The 23,093-nt window shown below is 36.4% G+C and overlaps 1 protein-coding gene and 1 pseudogene across 1 annotated transcript in view; both read left to right on the top strand.

Moving 5' to 3' along the window:
* The window catches only part of NDUFAF2 (NADH:ubiquinone oxidoreductase complex assembly factor 2), a 207,723-nt gene that overhangs the window by 130,383 nt on the left and 54,247 nt on the right, over nt 1–23,093 (top strand). The window contains 2 exon segments of the mRNA XM_021007234.2: nt 3,857–3,946; nt 22,287–22,327. Coding sequence (XP_020862893.1) covers nt 3,857–3,946; nt 22,287–22,327 — 131 coding nt within the window.
* LOC110222329 (pyrroline-5-carboxylate reductase 2 pseudogene) lies at nt 18,138–19,074 on the top strand (annotated as a pseudogene).

Genomic DNA, 23,093 nt, shown 5'->3' with positions numbered 1-23,093 from the left:
TTCTTTTCCTATTTGAGGTGAAAGAGTCATTTTTCTCTACCATACAAAGGAAGAGCCTACTAGAACTGAAGTAGCTTCTATGCCAATGAAAAAGAGGACTGGAAAATGAGTTCAGGCCCTGTCCTTTCCCCTAAGAGGTTACTTGGGGAAAAGTCCCCAAGCCACACCCTCAACCCCCTCAGTAGAAAGAAGCAGAGGTCCCAGGGCACTGTGTATCAGTGGAAGGAGATGGGACCCAAAAGTAAGAAGGGAAAACAGAGATAAGTAGAAGATCATGAAAGACCAAAAGTCCAAGGGAGAATACAACTAGTTCAGAAGCAGATAAACAAACAGAAAAACTAATACAACACAACACAGTGCACATGATAAAGTGCATACTCTATGCTGGGCACTGTGCTAAGTGCTGAGGAAGCAAATACAAGTAAAAAGTTAGTCTGTGCTCTCAAGGAGCTTACAGTCTATGAAAGGGAAACAGTTCCTAAAAAATGCGGAAAAGGGAGTGTATGTGCAAGATGGGGCCATGATGATAATGATGAGGGAATCAAAACAAAGCAGAGCAACAGATGATGTCATAAAGACAGAAAGAAAAAAAACACACAAAAAAAGGCAAAACCACAATGAATAAATGTAATATGAGGGAAAGTAAACCAAAATTCCCTGATCAAAAAGAGAATTCTCACTTCCCAAAGACCATGAAACAATAGCAAGGCAGTCCCTATTTAAAAGAGAAATAAATAGGTTTAAGAAGAAGAAGAGGAAGGAAGAAGAAGGCCCATTGATTGGGGAATGCCCAAAAAAGTTGTGGCACATAATGGAATATAAATGCTCCAGAAGAAACTCTGAATATGAAGAATGGAAAGAACTCTGAGAAGAATTATACAACTGATCCATAGTGAAGTAAGAACCAGAAAGAAGAAAAAGCAGTTGTGCCTTATCTCTCACTAGTTATCATTATTGCATCTACTCTTAACAGCTGTCCAAACCCATCTTGGATGTTCTTCTTTTTCTCCAATATAGCTTAATCCCCTTTTTTTGTGATGGTGGTTGGGTGTCAACCTTAATTCTCCTGATATTTTTTTATAGAATTTTTCCAGTCTTTTGTATTTATTTTATAGGCAGCTAGATGGCTTAGTGGATAGAGCACAGGGTCTGGATTTAGGAAGACCTGAGTTGAAATCTGCCTTAGACACTTACTAGCTGTGTGATACTGGGCAAGTCACTTCAATGATGTTTGCTTCAGTTTCCTCAACTATAAAATATAGATAATAATAACACCTACCTCCAAGCATTATTGTGAGAATCAATGAGATAATATTAGTAAACCTCTTGACACTATGCCTTCTGTTTACCCTTGCTTCTATCTTCTGAAATCTAAATTGGTCAATGACTTTCATGTGTATCCACATAGGTTGGGTTTTTTTTGACAACTCCCCCTTTCCTTCTTTATCAAAATCATCTTTGTGTCTTCAGAATTTCCTTTTTGAGAGCTTCCCCAACCCTCTCTGTAAAATAAAGTGGTTAACATCACACCTATCAGATTGGCCAACATGACAAAACAGGAAAATGATAAATGTTGGAGAGGATGGGAAAATTGGAACGCTAATACATTGTTGGTGGAGTTGTGAAATGATCCAACCATTTTGGAGAACAATTTGGAACTATGCCCAAAGGGCTACAAAAATGTGCATACTCTTTGATCCAGCAATAGCACTTCTAGGGCTATATCCCAAAGAGATCAAACAAATGGGAAAAGGACCCACATGTACAAAAATATTCATCGCAGCTCTTTTTGTGGTGGCAAAGAATTGGAAATTGAGAGAATGCCCATCAATTGGGGAATGGCTGAGCAAGTTGTGGTATATGAATGTAATGGAATACTATTGTGCTATAAGAAATGATGAACAGGCTGACTTCAGAAAAACCTGGGAAGACTTATATGGTCTGATGCTGAGTGAAGTGAGCAGAACCCAGAGGACTTTGTATACAATAGCAGCCACGTTATGCAATGACTAAGAATGTTAAACTGAACCCTTCTCAGCATTACGAGGATCTAAGACATTTCCAGAGGCCTCGGGATGGAAAATGCTGTCCACATCCAAAGAAAGAACTATGGAAGTCGAATCGCTCTCACTTATTTTTACCTTAAGTTGAATTTTGTTTCATCTTTCTGATGGTTCCTCCTATTGGTTTTAATTTTTACTTATAACTTTACTAATGTGAAAATATGTTTAATGGGTATGTAAATGTAAAGCCTATGTCAGATTGTGCGCCATCTTGGGGAGGGTGGGGGGTGGAGAAAAAGGGAGAAAAAATTTTCAACTCAAAAGCATGTGGAAAAAAAATAATAAAATAAAATAAAATAAAGTGATTAAACTCCCCTCACCCTCTGAGATGCTGTAACCTTGCTGTTATCCTTGACTCTTAACTATTTCTCCCCTGCCCCGTATCCAATCTGTTCCTAAGACCTGTCAGTTTCGCTTTGTAATATATGTCAAATAGGTCTCCTTTTGTCCTGTAACAGTGCCATCACTGATACAGGCCCTCATGACCTCATGCCTAGAATATTGTAATAGCTTGGTGGTGAGTTGCTTTGCTTCAAGTCTTTCCTCACTCCAGTCCATTCTCCATCAACCACCAAAGTGATTTTTCTAAAGGGCAGTTCTGTGTCACTTTCATACTCAATAAACACACAAACACACTTGGCTCCTTATCACCTCCAAGATCAAATGTAAAATCCTCTGTTTGGTGGATCTTCATAATCTACACACACACCTTTCCAGTCTTTTTGTACCTTATAGCCTACCACATACTCTTTGATCTAGTAACACTGGCCTCTTTTCCATTCCACAAACAAGGTACTCCCTCTTTTGGTTCTGATTATTTTTACTGGCTGTCCCTCTATTTCTGAAAGGATCTTCCCCTTTATCTCTGTTTCCTGGGTTTCTTAGCTTCCTTCAAGTTTCAGCTAAAAGCCCACCTTCCTCAGGGAACCTTTCATGATTTGTCTTAATTCTAGTCCCTTCCTTCTGTTGATTATTTCCTACTTATCCTATAAATAGCTTTATACATATTTCTTTGCCTTTTGTCACCGCCTTTAGATTGTGAGTTCCTTGAGAGCAAGGACTGTCTTTTGCCTTTAAGATCTCTAGTGCTGAGCATAGTGCTTGGCACAAAGTAAGCGCTAACAAATATCTCTTGACTACCTGATTGGCTCCCCACCAATCACTAGCCTGGAAATCCCCCAATGGACGGAGCATCTTTAGCAGATCAGAAATGAGAATCTAACTATACAAAAAGAAAAGAGACTGCGAAGTCTTCTTTGGGACTGCCACACTTTTCAGTCATAGATTTGCAGCACCCACTCTTAGCTAGGTTGTGATAGGCATTGTTATGTCAAGAACACGGGTGGCAAGTCAAGATAAAAAAATCATTTAGAAGCAAACTGAAAATTACTGTTATGCCCATAACATTCCCTGATAAATTAATTGTGTTGGAACAAATTCGAGTTTTGAAGGAAGCATTATGTCAGTACTATTATGTTTATTATGTATAGTACCTAGATTTTCAAACAAAAGGTTCTACCAAAGTTTCATGTAAATTAATTCTTTTTAATTGCCTATGTGAAGAGGGAAGTCTTTTTTCTGTAGCATTTTGAAATTTGAAACTGCTCCAATTTGTATCCCTACTTCTAGATAAAAACCTACCTGTCCATTTGACAGTAACTTTGTTTCTTGTTGTAGTATCCTAAGTGGTCACATATTAGATGATAGTAATTAACAACATTATGTCATATGAAAGTATTTCCCAGGGCTGCTGCTTCCTATTCTCAATATATTATTCCCTGTGTATTTTGTAGGACAAACTATGCGAGAAAGAAGATTCATGGAAACAAGAGATATGAAAGAAGTAGACTACAGAGAAGGAGATATTCCAATGGAATGGGAAGGTACTTTTTTTCCCCTTTTTGTAAACTATGCAACAAGAATGGTTTAAATATAAGAGGAATAAAAAAGACATATGTGACTACAGTCTGATTTGTTCTTTTTCTCCAAACTCTTTATTTTGAGAGGTAAAACTGAACTCTTAACATTGTTCTTTTAAAAAGTTTTGTTTATAAGACTTTTGGTTTGATATCTAGGTCATTTCTAGATATACTTACCCCACCATTAGCCTTCCCTTTTATAAAAAGAAAAAAAAATAAAGCAAACCTACTCTACCCAGTGATATTTGACAATGTAGGAGCCTTCCACCCATATTCTTCACCTCCCTACCAAGTCCTATTCCAATACCTCATTTGATGCTTCAGGTGACCATGGGTTCTCAAAGGCAATGTCCTCATAGCATAAATTCTGGCAGCATCTTTGCCATGCTGCAAAAGTTTTGAGTATGATCCTAGCAACAGACTAAGTTTGCTTTCTGAGGACCACCTCAGCTAAGCACAGGGAGTCATATAACCAGTAACATGGACACTTAGCAATGAATTTTTTGACAATGGCAAACCATGAATCAAAAAAAACAGAAAATGGCCCTCAATCTTATGCAACTCCCTTCCAATTCTGCAATGGCTGTGGCAGAGTAATAGAAAGGGGGCAGAGAGTCTAAATATCAATTTTTAGACCATCTATGCATTGTAACTTGATTTGATACTCTAAATGTGAGATCCTTGTCCACTGGCTAAGAGGTAAACATACTGCTGAAGGAGCTGTCAATCTTTGTTCTTTCTATAAAAAAGATCAAAAGAAATAAGAAGGTTACAAAGATCGCTCGTGTACATCCCTTGGAGATGCAAAAAAAGAGGAGTTGAAGGGTTAGTTTTATTTTTAACCAAGGCAGTAAAAATATTATTTCATGGATGAGTCATTTCATATTGAAGTAGTCAAGATTAGTATTTGGAGAAAGAAGAATATTGGTTGTAGAGGATGAAGAGGCAGAGAAAATTCCATTAGGAACTTGATAAAACCATCCAAATTAAATCAAATACACTTTGATACTTGGTGGCTTTAATGCAAATGTAACTTTCAAAACTTTCCCATTGGTCTGTTTCCTTTTAGCTTTCTGTGCCTTCTGTGCATCTAAAAAAAAAAACCTTTCAATGACCTGCTCTTCTTTCTTTTGCTTTTTTTGGAGCGCTGTGCCATTCCCAGTTGTCCTCTCCCTCCCAAATCTTACCCCATTGTAAAAATAAAGAAAAACAAATAACAATTAAGTATAATTAAGAAAAAAGAATCCACCATATTGCCAGTGCTCATTCAGAACCTCGAGTCCATCACCTCTGTTTGGAAGTATGAACATTGGTCTTTTGGAATCTTAGCTGGACATTCCATTGATCAGAGTTCTTGGGTCTTTTTTAAAATTCTGTATTTAAGGAAGTGGGAGAGAGGGAAAATAGATTTCTGTTCATCTGAAAAATAGAAGAGAGGTGGCTTGGTGCTACAAATGTGAAATGTTGCATGTACTCTCAGATGATGTCCCTGTATCATTAGTTCTACTTAACTGCTTTATTTTGTTGTAAAAGATTTCTCATGAAGTGGCAATAATTTATAAATGTATGTAATATAAAAACAAAATACCCATAAAGCTTTACAAAAATTCTGAACTTTAATACCAAATGAATTAGCATTTCTGTATACAAAATTGAATTTTAAAAAGGGTTGTACATAAACCAGCAAATCTCTATTTCCTACAGATTGCTTTTCTTTTTAAGTATATAATAAACTCAACATGTAACTTTTACAACCATCTTGTTTGTGTTTCTGACCCTTCCCTTTTGCGTATTTCCCATACAGATACACACGCGCACGCACGTGCGCACACACACATTTGATACCTTTTTTTTTCTTTTCTTTCCATCTTTCTTTTGTTTCCTCTTTTTTTTCCTTGGTTGGGATATGGGGAAGCAATTCTATCTAGGCCCTGCCTCTTCCTCCCAACTACTCCACCCCACTAGGGAAAAAAGACAAAACCCTTGTAACAAATATGAAGTTAAGCAAAATAAAATTTTACATTAACTATGTCTGAAAATTATGTCTCTAACGCCATAAGTCCATTACCTCTCTGTCAGGCATATTTTATGGTGAGTCCTCTGAGCTATGGTTGCTCACTGCATTGAACAGAGTCCTATCTTTCAAAGTTACTTGTCTTTACAATGTTTTTGTTATTGTTTAAATTGTTTTCCTGGTTCTGCTTGTTTCATTCTACATCACTTCATATGTCCTCTTTGATTCTTCTATAACTGCCCCTTTCATGATTTCTTATAGCACAGTAATATTCCATTATATTCATATTCCACAACTTGTTCAGCCATCCCCAATTAATGGGTGTCCTCTTAGTTTCCAAAAAGAGCTACTGTAAATATTTTGTATGAACAGCCCCTTTTCCCTTTCCTTTGATCCCTTTGGCATATAGGCATAGTCAGGGTATCACTGGATCCAAGGGAATATATAGTTCAATGACTTTGGGAACAAAGTTCCAAATTGTTTTGCTTGTTCCAGATTGTGTCACCCAACCAATTCACAGTTCTACCAAGATTATATTAATGTGTCTATTTTCTCACAAATCATCTTTGCCATTCTAGTAGGTGTAAAGTAGAACCTGAGTTGTTTTAATTTGTATTTTTCTCTTTTTTAATTAATTAATTTATTTTTAGTTTTTGGCATTCACTTCCATAAGATTTTGAGTTCTGAATTTTCTCCTCTCCAAGATGGCATGCAATCTGATATAGGCTCTACATATACATCCATATTGAGCCTATTTGCACATTGGTCATGTTATAAAGAAGAATTAGAACCAATGGGAAGAACCACGAGAAAGAAGAAACAAAACAAAAAAAAAGAGAAAGCAAATAATATGCTTCGATCTGCATTCAGACTCCATAGTTCTTTCTCTGGATGTGGATGCCATTTTCCATCACAAGTCTTGGAATTGTGTTGGATCAGTGTATTGCTGAGAAGAGCTAATTCTAGCAGTTGATCATTGCAAAATTTTGCTGTTACTGTATACAGTGTTCTCCTGGTTCTGCCCACTTCACTCAGCGTCAGTCCATACAAGTTTTTCCAGGTTTTTCTGAAATCCTCCTGCTCATCATTTCTTATGAAACAATGGTATTCCCTTACGTTTATGTACCACAACTTGTCGGCCATTCCCCAAGTGATAGGCATCCCCTCAGTTTCCAATTTTTATACCACAAAAAGAGCTGCTATAAATATTTTTGTACATGTGGGTGCTTTCCCCTTTTTTATGATCTCTTTGGGATATCAATCTAGTAATGGTATTATTGGACCAAAGAGTATGCACAGTTTTATAGCCCTTTGGGCATAGTTCCAAATTGCTCTCCAGAATGGTTGGATCAGTTCACAACTCCACCAACAATGCATTAGTGTTCCAGTTTTCCCACATCTTCAACATTTATCATTGTCTGTTTTGTCATATTAGCCATTCTGACAGGTGTGAGGTGATATCTCAAAGTTGTTTTAATTTGTGTTTCTCTAATTAATAGTGATTTAGAGAATTTTTTCGCATTACTATAGATAGATTTAATTTCTTCATCTGAAAACTTCCTGTTCATATTCTTTGACCATTTATAAATTGGAGAATGACTTGTATTCTTATAAATTTGACTCAGTTCTCTATATATTTTAGAAATGAAGCCTTTATCAGAAACACTGGCTATGTAAATTGTTTCCCAGCTTTCTGCTTCCCTTCTAATCTTGGTTGCATTGATTTTGTTTGTGCAAAGACTTTTTAATTTAATGTAATCAAAATTATCCATTTTGCATTTCATAATGTTCTCTGTCTCTTGTTTGCTCATAAATTCTTCTCTTCATAGATATGACAAGTAAACTATTCCTTGCTCTCCTAATTTATTATGATATCACCCTTTATGTTTAAATCATATAGCCATTTCAGCCTTATCTTCATATAGAGTGTGAGATGTTGGTCTATGCCTAGTTTCTGCAATACTGTTTTCCAGTTTTCCCAGTAGTTTTTGTCAAATAGTGAGTTCTTATCCCAGAAGTTGGAGTCTTTGGGTTTTCAAATAGTAGATTACTATAGTCATTGACTATTGTGTCTTGTGTACCTAACCTATTTCACTGATCACCACTCTGTTTCTTAGTACCAAAAAGTTCTTATGATTGCTGCTTTATAATATAGTTTTGGATCTGGTATAGCTAAACTCCCCCTCCTTTGAATTTTTTTTCCATTGATTCCCTTGATATTCTGGACCTTTTGTTCTTCCAGATTAATTTTATTGCTTTTTCTAGCTCTCTAAAATAATTGTTGGTAGTTTGATTGGTATGGCACTGAATAAGTGAATTAATTCAGGTAGAATTGCCATTTTTATGATATTAGCTTGACCTACGCATGAACAATTGATATTTTTCCAGTTGTGAAAAGTGCTTTGTAGTTTTGTTCCTATGGTTCCTGGGTTTGTCTTGGCAGATAGACTTCCAAATATTTTACATTGTCTACAGTTATTTTAAATGGAATTTCTCTATGTCTTGCTGCTGGCCTTTGTTGGTAATAGATAGAAATGCTGATGACTTATGTGGGTTTATTTTATATCTTTCAACTTTGCTAAAGTTGTTAATTGTTTCAAATAGTTTTTTAGTTGATTCTCTAGGATTCTTTAAGTATACTATCATGTCATCTGTCATAAGTATACTATCACTGCAAAGAGTAATAGTTTTGTTTCCTCATTGCCTATTTTAATTCATTTAATGTCTTTTTCTCCTCTTATTGCTAACACTAACATTTCTAGTACAATATTGAATAATAGTGGTGATAACGGACATCCTTGTTTCACCCCTAAACTTATTGGGAATGTGTCTGGCTTATCCTCAAATATAATGCTTGCTGATGGTTTTAGATAGATACTGCTTATCATTTTTAGGGGAACTCCATTTATTCCTATGCTCTCTAGTGTTTTTAATAGAAATAGGTATGTATTTTGTCAAAAACTTTTTCTTCACCTATTAAGATAATCATGATTTCTTTTAGTTTTGTTACCGAGATGGTCAATTATGTTGATAGTTTTCTTAATATTGAACTATCCCTAAATTCCTTATATAAATCCCACCTGGTCATAATGTACTATCCTCATTATAAATTACTGTAATCTCTTTGCTAATATTTTATTTAAAATGTTTGTATTAATACTCAGTAGGGAAATTGATCTATAATTTTCTTTATCTGTTTTGGTTCTTCCTGGTTTCGGTATCAGCACCACATTCATGTCATAAAAAGAATTTGGTAGGACTCCTTCTTTGCGCATTTTTCCAAATAGTTTATATAGTATTGGAATTAATCGTTCTTTAAGTGTTTGGTAGAATTCACTTGTAAATCCATCTGGCACTGGAGATTTTTTCTTAGGGAGTTTGTTGATGGCTTGTTTAATTTCTTTTTCTAAAATGGGGTCATTTAAGTATTTTATTTCTTTGTCTGTTAATCTGGACAATTTATTTTTTTTGGAAATATTCATCCATTTCACTTAGATTATCAGATTTATTGGCATACAATTAGGCAAGATGACTCCTAGTTATTGCTTTGATTTCCTCTTCATTGGTGATGAATTCACCCTTCATTTTTGATACTGGTAATTTAGTTTTCTTCTTTTTTTAAATCAAATTAACCAAAAGTTAATTTTATTGTTTTTTTTTTCATAAAACTAGCTCTTAATTTTATTTATTAGTTCAATAATTTTCTTACTTTCCACTTTATTAATCTCTCCTTGATTTTCAGAATTTCTAATTTGGTATTTAATTGGGGATTCTTTTCCTATTCTGGAAGTATACATAGTAGGTACACAAACATATATGCATATACCTGTATGTATGCATATGTAGACAAATAGATAGTTATCTAGGGGACTTTTAAAAAGTCCCTTTCATGTTTCTCCATTATATAGCATGGGGGTGGGGGAGTACAGGTGGGGATATTTTGCAGATTACATCCCAAAAACTTCCCCAGGTAAAGCCTACACTAAACTTCTAGATCATACCATACAAAGTTTGTTTGAAAATCTTTCCTTTGAAGTATTTTTATAAATTTTTAAATAGAATAGATTTAAAATTTTTAATATCCTTTATAAATGTACATACACTGAATTAACAAAGATGACTTTTTAGGTGATAAGGCTCTTTCGCTATATTACATTTTCTCATTGCCTTTAAGAAAAGGAAACAATAGACATTCCTAACGTAATATTGCACAGATGCAGACCACTGATAACCTTTCTGTAATTTAATTCCAAGTGGTCACCTACTGTGTCTATCAATAGAATGTCTCATTTACCTCCTCAGCGCCTGTCAACAGTGCTTCTGAAAAGATATCAGTCATTTTCAATGCCTTTGGAGACTCAGTGATTGCATGCATCCTGCAGGATTTTACTGCTTTCCTCTTCTGTCTTCCTTTAAAAAAACAACAACTGGTAATGTTTAGTGATTAATGGGAGTCTTAATTTGCATGCTCACTTTTACACTCATTATGGTATGTTATGTGCCAGTAGGAGTATTAAAGTTCAATGAAAATCTCATGCATACTAATGAGAATGCAAATAAGCATTGATGAAAGAATGCCAGTATCTCAAACTATGAAATGTCCAGTTATCTTTCTAAATTCCACACAGACAACATTAGCATTATAATGAATGCTGAATGTAGGATGTACCACACAGACATAATTAGCAACAGCAACATAATTATACCATTGAAAATTGGATATAGGTTCCGTTTCAGAGGGAGAAATGCAATAATTTAGTATTATTTCATACTATTATTAATAAAATAGTGTTATTTCATACATATACTTCCTTTTCCTCCTAACCTTTGCCTTCTTTAAGAAGGACTTGGGAAATAAATGAATGTTCTCATTGAAATTTTTAACTGCAACTTTTACTGGATGTATAAGTGAAAAATAGTGAACAAGCATCAACTATCATCAGTTATAAAAATATAATTTCATTTATTAAGGTACTATTCTAGTAGAAATAGGAAGAATTTTCCAGTAACAGCATTTACGTATTTATGTAAATTAAAATTAAGTTAAAGGAACCACTTGGAATTACAGGATCTCATGGAAACTCAGAGTTGGGATGAATCTTGGAAACCATTTAATCCAGCCCATACAAACCTGTACCTAAACACAATTTTTCACTACATTATCCATGAGAAAGACTACCATACCATATAGACTAGGGCTTCTTAAACTTTTTCCACTTGCAATCCCTTCAGCGCTTCTTAAACTGGAAGTCAGAACAATCCACTGTTTAAGAAGCACCGCCATAGACTATGTACTTTCTCTGGCACGATTGTAGGTAGTACAAAAAAATACTGTAGCCTCATGTGGTCACACATGTCTATGATCTCAGCTTCTGGAGCAAGCTAAGACTGGTAGATCCTTTGAGTTTAGGAGTTCTAAACTTCAGTAGACTTGAAGTTGATCAGGTGTTCATACTAAGTCTGTCATTAAGATGGTAAACCCCTAAGATCAGAACTCTCAGGCTGCCTAAGGAGGGTTAAACTAGCAGGTCAAAGTTTACATGATTTTCACCATTGAGTTAGGATCTGTGGGTGGATGTTCCGTTTCCAGCCTATATAAGAAAGATAGAAAAGAGAGAGGGAAAGAGATGCTATTATCCCCCTTTTGTAGTTGATGAAACTGAGGCAAACAGGGGTTAAGTGATTTGCCCAGTCATACAACCAATAAGTATCTGAGGCTGGATTTGAATTCAGGTCCTCCTGATTCCTGTTCCAACACTATCCACTCAGCCACCAGCTACCTCAGTATTTAGATAGAAAGAAAGCACACTGTATTTCTCTACTGTTCTGTGAACTTAACCATTGTGAAAGAATGTTGTGAACTTAGCAACACAATGCCAGTCATCTTTAAGGAAAACACATTTTGACTACGATTCCCCAATATCTCTTTTGCCCACATCGGGTTGGTGAGCTATTTTCCTCTATCTTGAGAAGGTCCATTATTGTTATAATTTTATAATACATTAAATGTTTCTTTGTAGTGGGACTCTGTATTTTTGAAAGGCTGTTTATAGCTCATCAGATTTTTCAAATGCTTGGTGTAGTCCTAAACTAAAACTGTCATGTGGTGCTACCATTTCCTAAAATGGTCTGAAATATTTTACATAGTTACTTTTGAAGTAAAATATTTCTTATTTTTTCCACATAGCCTCGAATAAAGAATATGCTGTCTTTCACATGTATCTTTAAGTTGCTTTTGCTGTAATGTAATGGTGATGAATTTAAATGGTACTATCTACATTCATTTACTTCATTTTCCTTGTACCCAGTAATAAAACTTAAGAAGTGACTCTCTAGAATTGAGAGAAGCACAATCTATTGAACTTTGTTTTCTTTGCAAACCTAACTGACCAAGACATAACTGAAACCCACATTATTGATCTCATCATTGTCCTACGCTAACTAGATAAAATGTATTCCTTACATACCACCTTCTACTCAAAAAGTAGCATATTAATTTTGATTAGTTTGTGTAATTTTTAAAATTATTTATACTTAATATATAAAGAATTAAGACAAATTTATAAGAACACAAGCCATTCCCCAATTGATAAAGGGTCAAAGGATATGAACAGACAGTTCTCAGATGAAGAAATTAAAGCCATCTATAGTCATATGAAAAAATGCTGTACATCGTTATTGATTAGAGAAATGCAAATCAAAACAACCTGAGATACCACATCACACCTATCAGATTGGCCAACATGACAAAACAGGAAAATGATAAATGTTGGAGAGGATGTGGGAAAATTGGAACGCTAATACATTGTTGGTGGAGTTGCGAAATGATCCAACCATTTTGGAGAACAATTTGGAACTATGCCCAAAGGGCTACAAAAATGTGCATACTCTTTGATCCAGCAATAGCACTTCTAGGGCTATATCCCAAAGAGATCAAACAAATGGGAAAAGGACCCACATGTACAAAAATATTCATCGCAGCTCTTTTTGTGGTGGCAAAGAATTGGAAATTGAGAGGATGCCCATCAATTGGGGAATGGCTGAGCAAGTTGTGGTATATGAATGTAATGGAATACTATTGTGCTATAAGAAATGATGAACAGGCTGACTTCAGAAAAACCTGGGAAGACTTATATGGTCTGATGCTGAGTGAAGTGAGCAGAACCAAGAGGACTTTGTACACAATAACAGCCACGTTATGCAATGACTAAGAATGTTAAACTGAACCCTTCTCAGCATTACGAGGATCTAAGACATCTCCAGAGGCCTCGGGATGGAAAATGCTGTCCACATCCAAAGAAAGAACTATGGAAGTTGAATCACTCTCACTTATTTTTACCTTCTGTTGAGTTTTGTTTCATCTTTCTCATGGTTCCTCCTATTGGTTTTAATTTTTACTTACAACTTCACTAATGTGAAAATATGTTTAATGGGTATGTAAATATAAAGCCTATGTCAGATTGTGCACCATCTTGGGGAGGGTGGGGGGAAGGAAAAGGGAGAAAAATTTTCAACTCAAAAGCATATGGAAAAAAAAAGAGAATAAAATTATTTATACTTATATTTTAGAATTATTATAATATGGTGAAATCAGTTCAGTAGATTTCTTTTAACTCATTAACTCATAACTAAGAAGATAGCTACTTATGAGATGATGAATGTTTTTGGTTCCAGGAAAATAATTGGTCCTATGGATAGAATTGCCACTGAGGATGGATAAGACAATGATAACCAATGATAGAGAGAAGGCAGGTGTTTATTTTGCTTCTGTTTTCTTTGCCAAGGATAAAGATTTTTTGAGTGGAAAAGAAAGAAGAATGACTAATAGAGAATTGATGATCAAGATAAGTGAGGAGATAGTGAGTACTCAATTGTCCCTTACTAGTTCAAGTCATCTGACCCAGATGAACTGTTAGCTGTTCTTGTTGAGCCACCATAGGTTATCTTTTTTTCTTTCTTTTTTTTTTCAATTTGACTTTCCTCTTACTGATGCTGCTTCCACACAAGTAGCCAAGGGGAAAGGAAGCTGGCCTTGTATGGGAGTGCTCATCTCCACAATATTCTGTTTGTACCAAAAATAACAAGCACAAAAGTACTGTCATGGTTAGAAGTTAGCAGAAAAGGGGTTGGGGGTGTCAGGGAAAGAGGGGTTAATTATTTTTAAAAATACAGCCTCCATCTTTGAATCCTTGGAGAGGGAGAGGAGTTATTGTGCTTCAACCCAAGAAGAAACAGAAAATCAAAAGCAATTTAGGAAGGTCAGAACTGTTGGGGCAAGGTTGGGAAAGATCGGGCGGTTTAGCAGGAGTGAAGGAATCACGCTTTCCCTTCTAGGATCACCCCATTTTTCTGGCCTGGCAGAAATGGGGCAACCTGTTTTTCCCCCTGCATCCTCCCTTCCCACCCCCTCGGCTTGGGCAGTTCAGGGACCACTGTTGTTCCAGGTGGGAGTCAGGGGAGGCTCACAATGGTCTCCCTTCCAGAGAGATCACTGAATTTGCTCCCCAGCTTCTTGGTCAAGGTACAGTGGTCCTTCATTTCCTTGAAGCAATTTGCTTGTAATTTGCACTTGGTCCTGGTTCAGCTTCTGGATGGCGTCCTTGGAGCTCAAATAAATTGTTTTGCCCTTGAAGGACACGCTGTCAGTATCCCAGGAGATGAATACCAAGTACTCTTTCTTGCTCTTCTTAGTCTCATAGGTAGCATCATGGAGGTACAGCATCAGTCCGTGTCTAGTAGCACCTTGAGAAAAGTAGCATGGGGCATTCCCTACATCACTCACAAGGAGCTTTTTGCCCTTAACCAGCACAATGTTGTTGTCTTTCTTTTGCTTCTTTACTTCTTGTGATCTAGAAGATTATGCACTGTTGTGTTTTTGAACACCTTAATCTTCCCATCTGAAACAACTGCACCAGAGGCTATAGTTCCAAAAATGAGAGAAGGAGCAGAGACAGGGAAGCTGCTGGGATCCTGCTGACCATGGGTCATCTTTTAAAGAATGTATTTCCCAGTTGATAAGTGGTCAAAAGATATAAACTTTTTGAGAAAATGAAGTGAAAATTATTGACAACTATGTGGGAAAGTTCTCCAAGTTACTCAAAGTAAGAGAACTGCAAATGAAAAAAAAACCTCTGATATCTATCAAATTGATAAAGATGACAAAAGATGGAAATAATCAATGTTGGAAATACTATGAAAAAGTAGACACTCCACTATACAGTTGGTGAAGTTGTGAGTTGGGCTAACCATTCTGGAAAACAATTTGATATTACTGAAAACTATTAAAGTATTAATTAAATTATTCATGCCCTTTGACCTAATGATACTACTACTGGCCATTCACTCCAAGGAAGTCAAATAACAATTAAAAATATGACAAAGAATTTCAAACAAAGTGATTCCCATCACTTAGAGAATGACTAAACAAATAGTAGTACATGAATGTAATAGGATATTATTACTGTGCTACAAAAAATGATAAACATAATGAATGCAGAGAAATATAGGAAGATGAACACAAAATGATACAAAGTGAAGGAAACATACTTAGGCAAAAACCATACATAATGAATACAATACTGTATGCGGAAAGAACAATGACTTCATAATGTGTTACAAATTGTTATAAGATGTAAAGAACAAGTTGTCCTCAAAGAAGGATGTGAGGAAACATTTCCCCCTGCTTCTTTATGGAGATCGGGGTTCTATGAGCATAATACATTGCATAAAACAGATTTTTCAGTGTGTTGATTGGTTTTATTGAATATTTTCTCTTCCTAATTATTTCTTTAAAAAAATCTTTCTTTGTTATAAGCAATGTCTCTCTGTAAGGGAAAGGAAAGTTATCCAAGGGGAAATATAGGCAATATTAAAAACAAAAAAATCAATAAAAATGTATTTTAGAAAACAAAGGCTATACGTATGTGCATTAAAATACTGTGTATACATGTGTGTCTATAGCGATATTTTTTGCAAGGTAAGTTCTCATCAATTGGGGAATGGCTAAATAAAGTGTCATAAGTAATAAGAATATGCCATAAGAATATATACCATAAGAAATGATCCATATAGAGCATTAAGAGAAATTTGAGAAAACTTGTATGAACTGAAACAGAGCTAAGTAAATAAAGCCAAAAATAGAATGTACATAATAACCACAGAAAAGTGTAAAAGAAAACAACCCCCAAAAGACATCAGAACTTAGTTCACTGCACTGGCCATTATTGACTCTGAGGTCGTGTTGATCAGAACAGTGGTGAATTACAGGTACAGAATGTTATATGTTATATGTCATATGTTATCAGACACAATCCATGTGTCAATTTGTTTTGATTAACTATTTCTTTATTACAAGGGAAAGTTCACAGGAGAATGGTACTAGGAAGTAACAGTGATGTTATTAAAAATTATAAATAATATTTTTAAAGCATAGAAAGTGAAAGTCATAGAATTGTAGAACAGATGTTATAATTTTGAAAAAGGGAACAGAATGAAGTCTGTAGACTAGAGGCCAGTGAGTTCACCTTTGATTCCTGGCAAGATTCTAGAATGTATTAATTAAAGAATTGTATTTTTCACAGAGCTAGCTAGGATGGCTTCCAAAGAATAGATGAAATTAAGCTCATTTATGGGGGGGGGGTTACATAGTTATGAGACTAATAAATCAAGGGAATACAGCAAGTATTTTAAATAAAATTTAACAAAACATTTGACAGAATCTTTTGATGGCATTCTTGTAGAAAAGCTAAAGATATATGTATGCTACATAATAACAGAATGAAGTAAATTTAAAATGCATGATTAGTAAGACCCAAGGAATAATCTTCAATAGTTTGATCTTTGCTTGGAAGGAGACCTCTGGTGGAGTGACACAGAATCTGTGCTTAGTTCATTTTTATCTATGATTTGCATAAGGCATAGATAGAGTATGCTTATAGATAGTAAGCTTATCAAATTGGCAGATGAGAGAGAACTGGGAGGGATAGCTAGCCCACTGCAAGCCTGAAACCAGCTTCAAAAATACCTTGGCAGACTAGAAAATTGGAGAGCCGAATAGGGATAGATATTTTAACCTTGGAATCACAAATGTAAGGTGAAGGAAATGTGACTAGACACCACCTCAGCTCATCTTTAAAAGATCTGGGGGTTTTACTGTACTACAGACTTAATATTGGCATAATTATAACTGAGGAAGATAATGTGGTTATAGGCCACATAAAGAGAGCTAGAACCACCAGGACTAAGTCTGCTCTGCTTGCCCAGACCACATCTACCTTGTTGCATTCTCTTCTGGTTGTCACATTTTAGTAAGAATATTGATAAGCTGGAGGGCATCTAGAGGAGGGCAGCCAGAATAGAAAGAAGGTCCTTGATATCACCCCGTAGGAAGACTGATTGAAGGAATTAAGGACACTTAGCCTGGAGAAGAGATGGTGAAGAGGGATACAAAGAGCTGTCTTGTGGAAGAGGAAATTGTCTTGTTCCTGGTACTCATAATCAGTGCTTCTTGCTTGCCTCATCTTCTACTTGATGCCAAATCATAGATTATTACAAATGGGCAAATTTAAGGCCTCATATGAGAAAAATCTTACTAATAATTAGAGCTATGCAAAAGTGGTTGATTTAGCTCAGATTCTTATAATGTAGCCACTGCTCAGATTTTTACAATCTAGCCAATAGCTCACAGGTGCTCAGATTCCTTAAGAGTCTGGCTAATATGGCAGATCTTTAATAAACCTTGTCTTTGGCTGAAAGAAGGGTTGGGTCGAATTCTTTTGGACAGGACCTGTGTGTCATGATCAGGGTCCCAGCAGGCCTAAACCTCTAGACCTCATCAGTGGTACATAAGCTCTTATGTGCCTAATGTTTGCATTGTTATTTTGAGTACTTGTATAAGGAGTGGGGTCAATTTTACCTACATCTGTGGAGCTATATTCTATGATTTCCAAGAAGCAAGTCTGTGTGGAAGCAATATGAACCAAAGAGAATTATGATTTTTGGAGGCCACTCCCAAGATTAAATCCATTCTATAAACACAGAGATGAAGGTTTTGAGGATGAGAAGAATGAAATGATCTTTCCAACCTCACACAGCTGCTACATCTCAGGGCTTTCCTTCAAGCCTGTTCCAGCCTCCGGGACTATGAGCTTGGGCTCCATTGGGGCTGGCCACTTGGCCTTTGCCCTTGCCTGGGGCTTCACTGCTGCAGGCATCCTGGCTTCCCACAAGGTAGTGGCTAGCACTCCCAATATGGACCTGCCTACAATTTCTGCACTCAGGAAGATGGGTGTGAAGCTGACCCACCACAACAAAGAAACAGTGCAGCACAGTGATGTGCTCTTTCCTGGCTGTCAAACCTTACATTATTCCCTTCATCCTGGATGAGATTGGGTCTGATATCAAGGACAGACATATCATGGTCTCCTGTGCTGCTGGTGTCACTGTCAGCTCCATTGAGAAGAAATTGACAGCATTCCAGCCAGATGATTCTGTGTATGACCAACACCCCTGTACTGGTCCGGGAAGGAACCACAGTATATACTACTAGTACCCATGCCCTGGTGGAGGATGGGAAACTCCAAGAACAGCTAATGAGCAGTGTAGGCTTCTGCATATAAGTGGAAGAGGACCTGAGAGATGCTGTCATGGGACTCAGCGGCAGTGGCCCTGCCTATGCATTTATGGCCTTGGATGCACTAGCAGATAGTGGGGTAAAGGTGGGTCTCCCAGGAAACTGACAGTCTGCCTGGGAGCACAGGTCTTACTGGGAACTGCTAAAATGCTCCTGGACTCAGAGCAGCATCTAGGACAGCTCAAGGACAATGTTTGTTCCCCTGGAGGAGCCATCCTTCATGCTTTGCACTTGGAAAGTAGTAGTTTTCAATCTTTACTCATCAGTGCTGTTGAGTCCTCTTGCACCCGGACCAGGGAGCTACAGTTCATGGCTGACCAAGATCCCCAGCTGCCATGAAAAAAACTCTCCTAGATAAGGTGAAACTGGAGGTGCCTACTGTTTCTAGATGCTCCCTTTCCAGCAGAGTCAAGTTGTTTAATCTTACCTGGAGGCAAGAAGGATTGAAATGGATGTACCTCCCATTTACCTCCTCTGACACCCATCCCTGTTCCCTGCCCTCAGGGTACTTAACTCTGAGCTCCTAGCCAATTCTAGTCCCTAGCACTCCTATCCCCTGTAATAAAACTACTTTAAATCTCTTTTTTAAAAAAAGTGGTTGGTTTTAGCTATGTCAGGAAGTAAGGTGGTACAGTGGTTAGATACCTGTGCCTGGAAGATAGGAAGGCTTGAGTTCAAATTCTAGCCTCAGACACTTATCTAGCTGTGTAATCCTAAGCCAGTTGATAAATCTCTGTCTGCCTCAGTTTCCTCAACTTCAAAATGCAGATAATAATAATATCTATCACTCAGTGTTGTTGTGAGGATCAAGTGAGAAAATGTTTGTAAAGGACATAGCACAGTGTCTGGCATTGTAGTAGGTGCTTTGCAAATGCTTATTTAAAAAAAAAAAAGGTGCGGGTTCCCTTGACTAAAGATCTTCAAATAAAGCCTTGATGACCAACCACTTAAGAACAGTGTGGACAAATCCTCGTTTGGATTTGACTAGATGCACAATGAGGTCCTTTCTAGCTCAAATTCTGTAACTGAAGGAATGAAATTAACTCAAGGTATGATGCATTTGCATTCTGTAGTAATGGAGAAGAGTGTGGGATACTGATAGAATCAAAAGTACCTACAATATTAGAATATCTTTCTAAGGATTAACCAAACAAATTAAAAGTAAAAACCTTTTAACTGAATAGTAATGCTAAATTTTTCTAAAAGTAGCTTTATTGGGGCAGCTAGGTGGCAGAAGGGATAGATAGAGCAGTGGCCCTGGAGTCAGTAGGACCTGAGTTCAAATCCTGCCTCAGACACATAATACTTACTAGCTGTGTGACTCTGGGCAAGTCACTTAACCCCAATTGCCTCCCCCCCCAAAAAAAAGTAGCTTTATTTCTAAGAAATATTAACACCATGAGATAGCTAGCTTTAGCTTACAAGTGTAGAGTCATTTGAAAAGTTTGATACAATACTACTTCCTCTTCTGTAAAGAACCTTGTTTTTGATAGTTATTAAGCCCTGCTGCAAAGAACAATTACATATATGTATATACGTATATATACATATATATAAAATATATATGAAATTTTAACAATAATAATAAAAAGAACTGTGCTAGTCTTGAGGACGTTGATAGATCAAGTCTCAAAATATCTGAAATATAGAGCATTTACCAAATGCTTAGGGGGAAAACATCATATTTTATATTTAAGGAAGAAAAGCCTACTGTAGAATGTCGACTGCTGACTTCTATACCTATACACACGTGAAAGATATACTTGATGAACAGTGTAATAAGGGAACAGGCCGACTATATCCTTATAATTACATAATTTACTGAAATATGTAGAGAATAGAAGGTCCTACTGTATTATTGGTTGTTGACTGTAAGAAAGCATTTGATTTGTCAGTTTCCAACAAGGTGTCCCCCATATGCATGTTAAAATCATAGAAGAGTCAACAACAAGAATCACCACAAAGATTACTAGACATCAGGAAAAACATAAAACAGGATCATATATATTCACCAAAGGTAGTTGTTACTGTCCTAAAAGAGGTCCAGCACAGAGTACAAATAGAAGAGTGATTCCTTACAGATGGTACTGTTTGTGGGTGACATTGTTCTGATTATGTCAAGCCCATGAACATTGTGAATAGAATAATAAGAATAGCCAACATTTATATAGCACTTTAAAGTTTGCAAAGTGCTTTACATACGCTATCTCATTTGATTTTCACAGCTCTGAGGTAAGTGATCCTTCAAAAGAATTCATCCTTTCCAACCAGAAAAAACCAGCAGATAAAGAATTTCTGATTTCTGGTGGATGTGCATATATCAGACTTAGGTTAGCTAGGCAGACCTAGTTTCAGATCTTTCTGATATTTACTGGGTATGTGACACAGTATGCAGTTCATATATCCTTTCTGATCCTATGTCCTCATCTATGAAATAGAGATTATAACAACACACTATCTTCCTTTAAAGCATAGATTCTTAACCTGGGATCCCTCAAATGATCTGTGGATAGATTTCAGGGGCTCTTTGAACTTGCATGGGGAAGAAATTGCATATTTATTTTCACTCACTTCTAAGTGAAATTTAACATTTCCTTCCGTTGTGATTTTTTTTTTAACTTCTAAAGAATCTGTGGGTTTCACCAGACTGCCAGAGGGGGCCATGACACACACAAAAAGTGTTTAAATATCCTGCTTTAGTTTTAAATGGAGATCTAAATTGAGTACATTACAAACCCTACTGAAGTGGCAACTGTGACAAGCAGTTGGATGTACAACCTAGAGTTGTATCAGTAAGAATGTCCTTTCTGGATAGATATTAAAGATGGATAATGAATTCGCCTTAGAATGGAATACAGAAGGCAGAGAGTAGGCTTTACTGTATTTGGGAAATCATGCAATGCTTATAATGACCCCAAGCTTCTCCCTGAAACAAAGGCCCATGTTTTTAACATCATTATTCCACTCAAGATATTATATGGCTGTGAGTCATGTAATATCACAGTCTCCAAAGAATTAAAGTTGTGGGTCAACCAAAGGACAATGAATTGAATTCACAAGCAAGCACGAGGAGGCTACAATACATTTCGGAGGAAGAGCTGGGTAGAGGAGATTTAAAGAATGCCATTAGAGAGCTTTTTAACTGGAAAAACAGGCAGGGCAGGTCTTTAGAGAGAATGAGAAAGCAAATGAACAGCGCACTGTCAGTAATCCACATACCTCAAGAAATCTAGAGGAAGATTCCTCCAGCATGGTGAGGATACGCTTTTGAGAGGTGTGACAAGAGGGTATGGACAAAGGTTGAGAAATGGATAGATTGCAATCATTCCCACATCAAATAGATCAATCATCCTTGGAATATGGAAATTACAATAAATATTTTTATGAGGAAATGATTTCTAAGACCCAGCCCCCTCAATTGAAATAATACCCAACTAAGCAGAATTGAGCCAATCATGTAATTTGCCTTGTAGTTCACTTTAGTGCTATAGGACCTTGAAGTTAATTCAGACTATATGAGCTGTGACTGTCAAAGACTGACTTTATATGTGGTTCAAGAAGTCCAGTCTCATTCCATTGCAATTATAATTAATTTAATGACCAATTTTTTTTTCCTCCTGAAATGGGGTAATACATTTCAGTATTGTTTTTCTTTGCAGCTTGGATTAGGAAAACAAGAGAGAGTCCACCTACCATTGAGGTAAGACTTCACAATGAAAACATTCCAATAATATGTTTGGTTAATGTATTTGCTCATAAGAAGTGAAAAAACTGATTATTTTGTACTTGAATAAATATTTAATACTATTTGTTATACATTCTATGGAATTTTGAAATATAAAATGTCAGCAACTACTCACTCATGGTTTAAATGTAGATTAGGTGGTATAAAAAGTACAGAAACTACAGGAAAAGTCTCTTAGTAAAGGTGTTTCAAGAGCATGGTTCTTTGGTTATTAAAATTAATAATCTATAGATATATAGGAAACATAAATACTCCTTTATACTTAGAACAACCATTTTTGCTTAGTAATATATTCTTTTCCATAAGAGTTCATATTTTACTAAAGATTTCAGTTTCTTCTCAACATATTCTCCCACCTGTTGAGGACTGTGCTGCAAAGTGAATGAACATTTTGGAATGTTTTCTGGTGCTAAAGACCTCTGCTGCTAACCCTCCCCTTTGCATTGCACCCTCCTCAAGCACCTCCCTGCCTGTAGGGAATGCCCTTCTCTATTCAGTAGGACCTTCCAGAGTGTGTGCCCTGTGGGCATGCCTTTAAGGCCCTGGGGCAACTTCCAAAAGAGACCTACTTATAAATCCCGTGTGTTGGCTACATGTTGAAGGATTCATTTATTATCCTGCTTCAGTGTTAATCACTGAATGAAAGTTTGGAAACCATGTACACTGTTACAACAGAATTTCCAGATTTTGATCTGTGGTGATATAGAAGCCCTGCTAAAAT

The sequence above is a fragment of the Phascolarctos cinereus genome, unplaced genomic scaffold (assembly GCF_003287225.1).
Source record: "Phascolarctos cinereus isolate Bilbo 61053 unplaced genomic scaffold, phaCin_HiC Scaffold_4;HRSCAF=312, whole genome shotgun sequence".
In the NCBI taxonomy this organism is placed as follows: Eukaryota; Metazoa; Chordata; class Mammalia; order Diprotodontia; family Phascolarctidae; genus Phascolarctos; species Phascolarctos cinereus.
The sequence above is the reverse complement of the archived record's forward strand: the minus strand, read 5'-3'. Positions and strand labels throughout refer to the sequence as shown.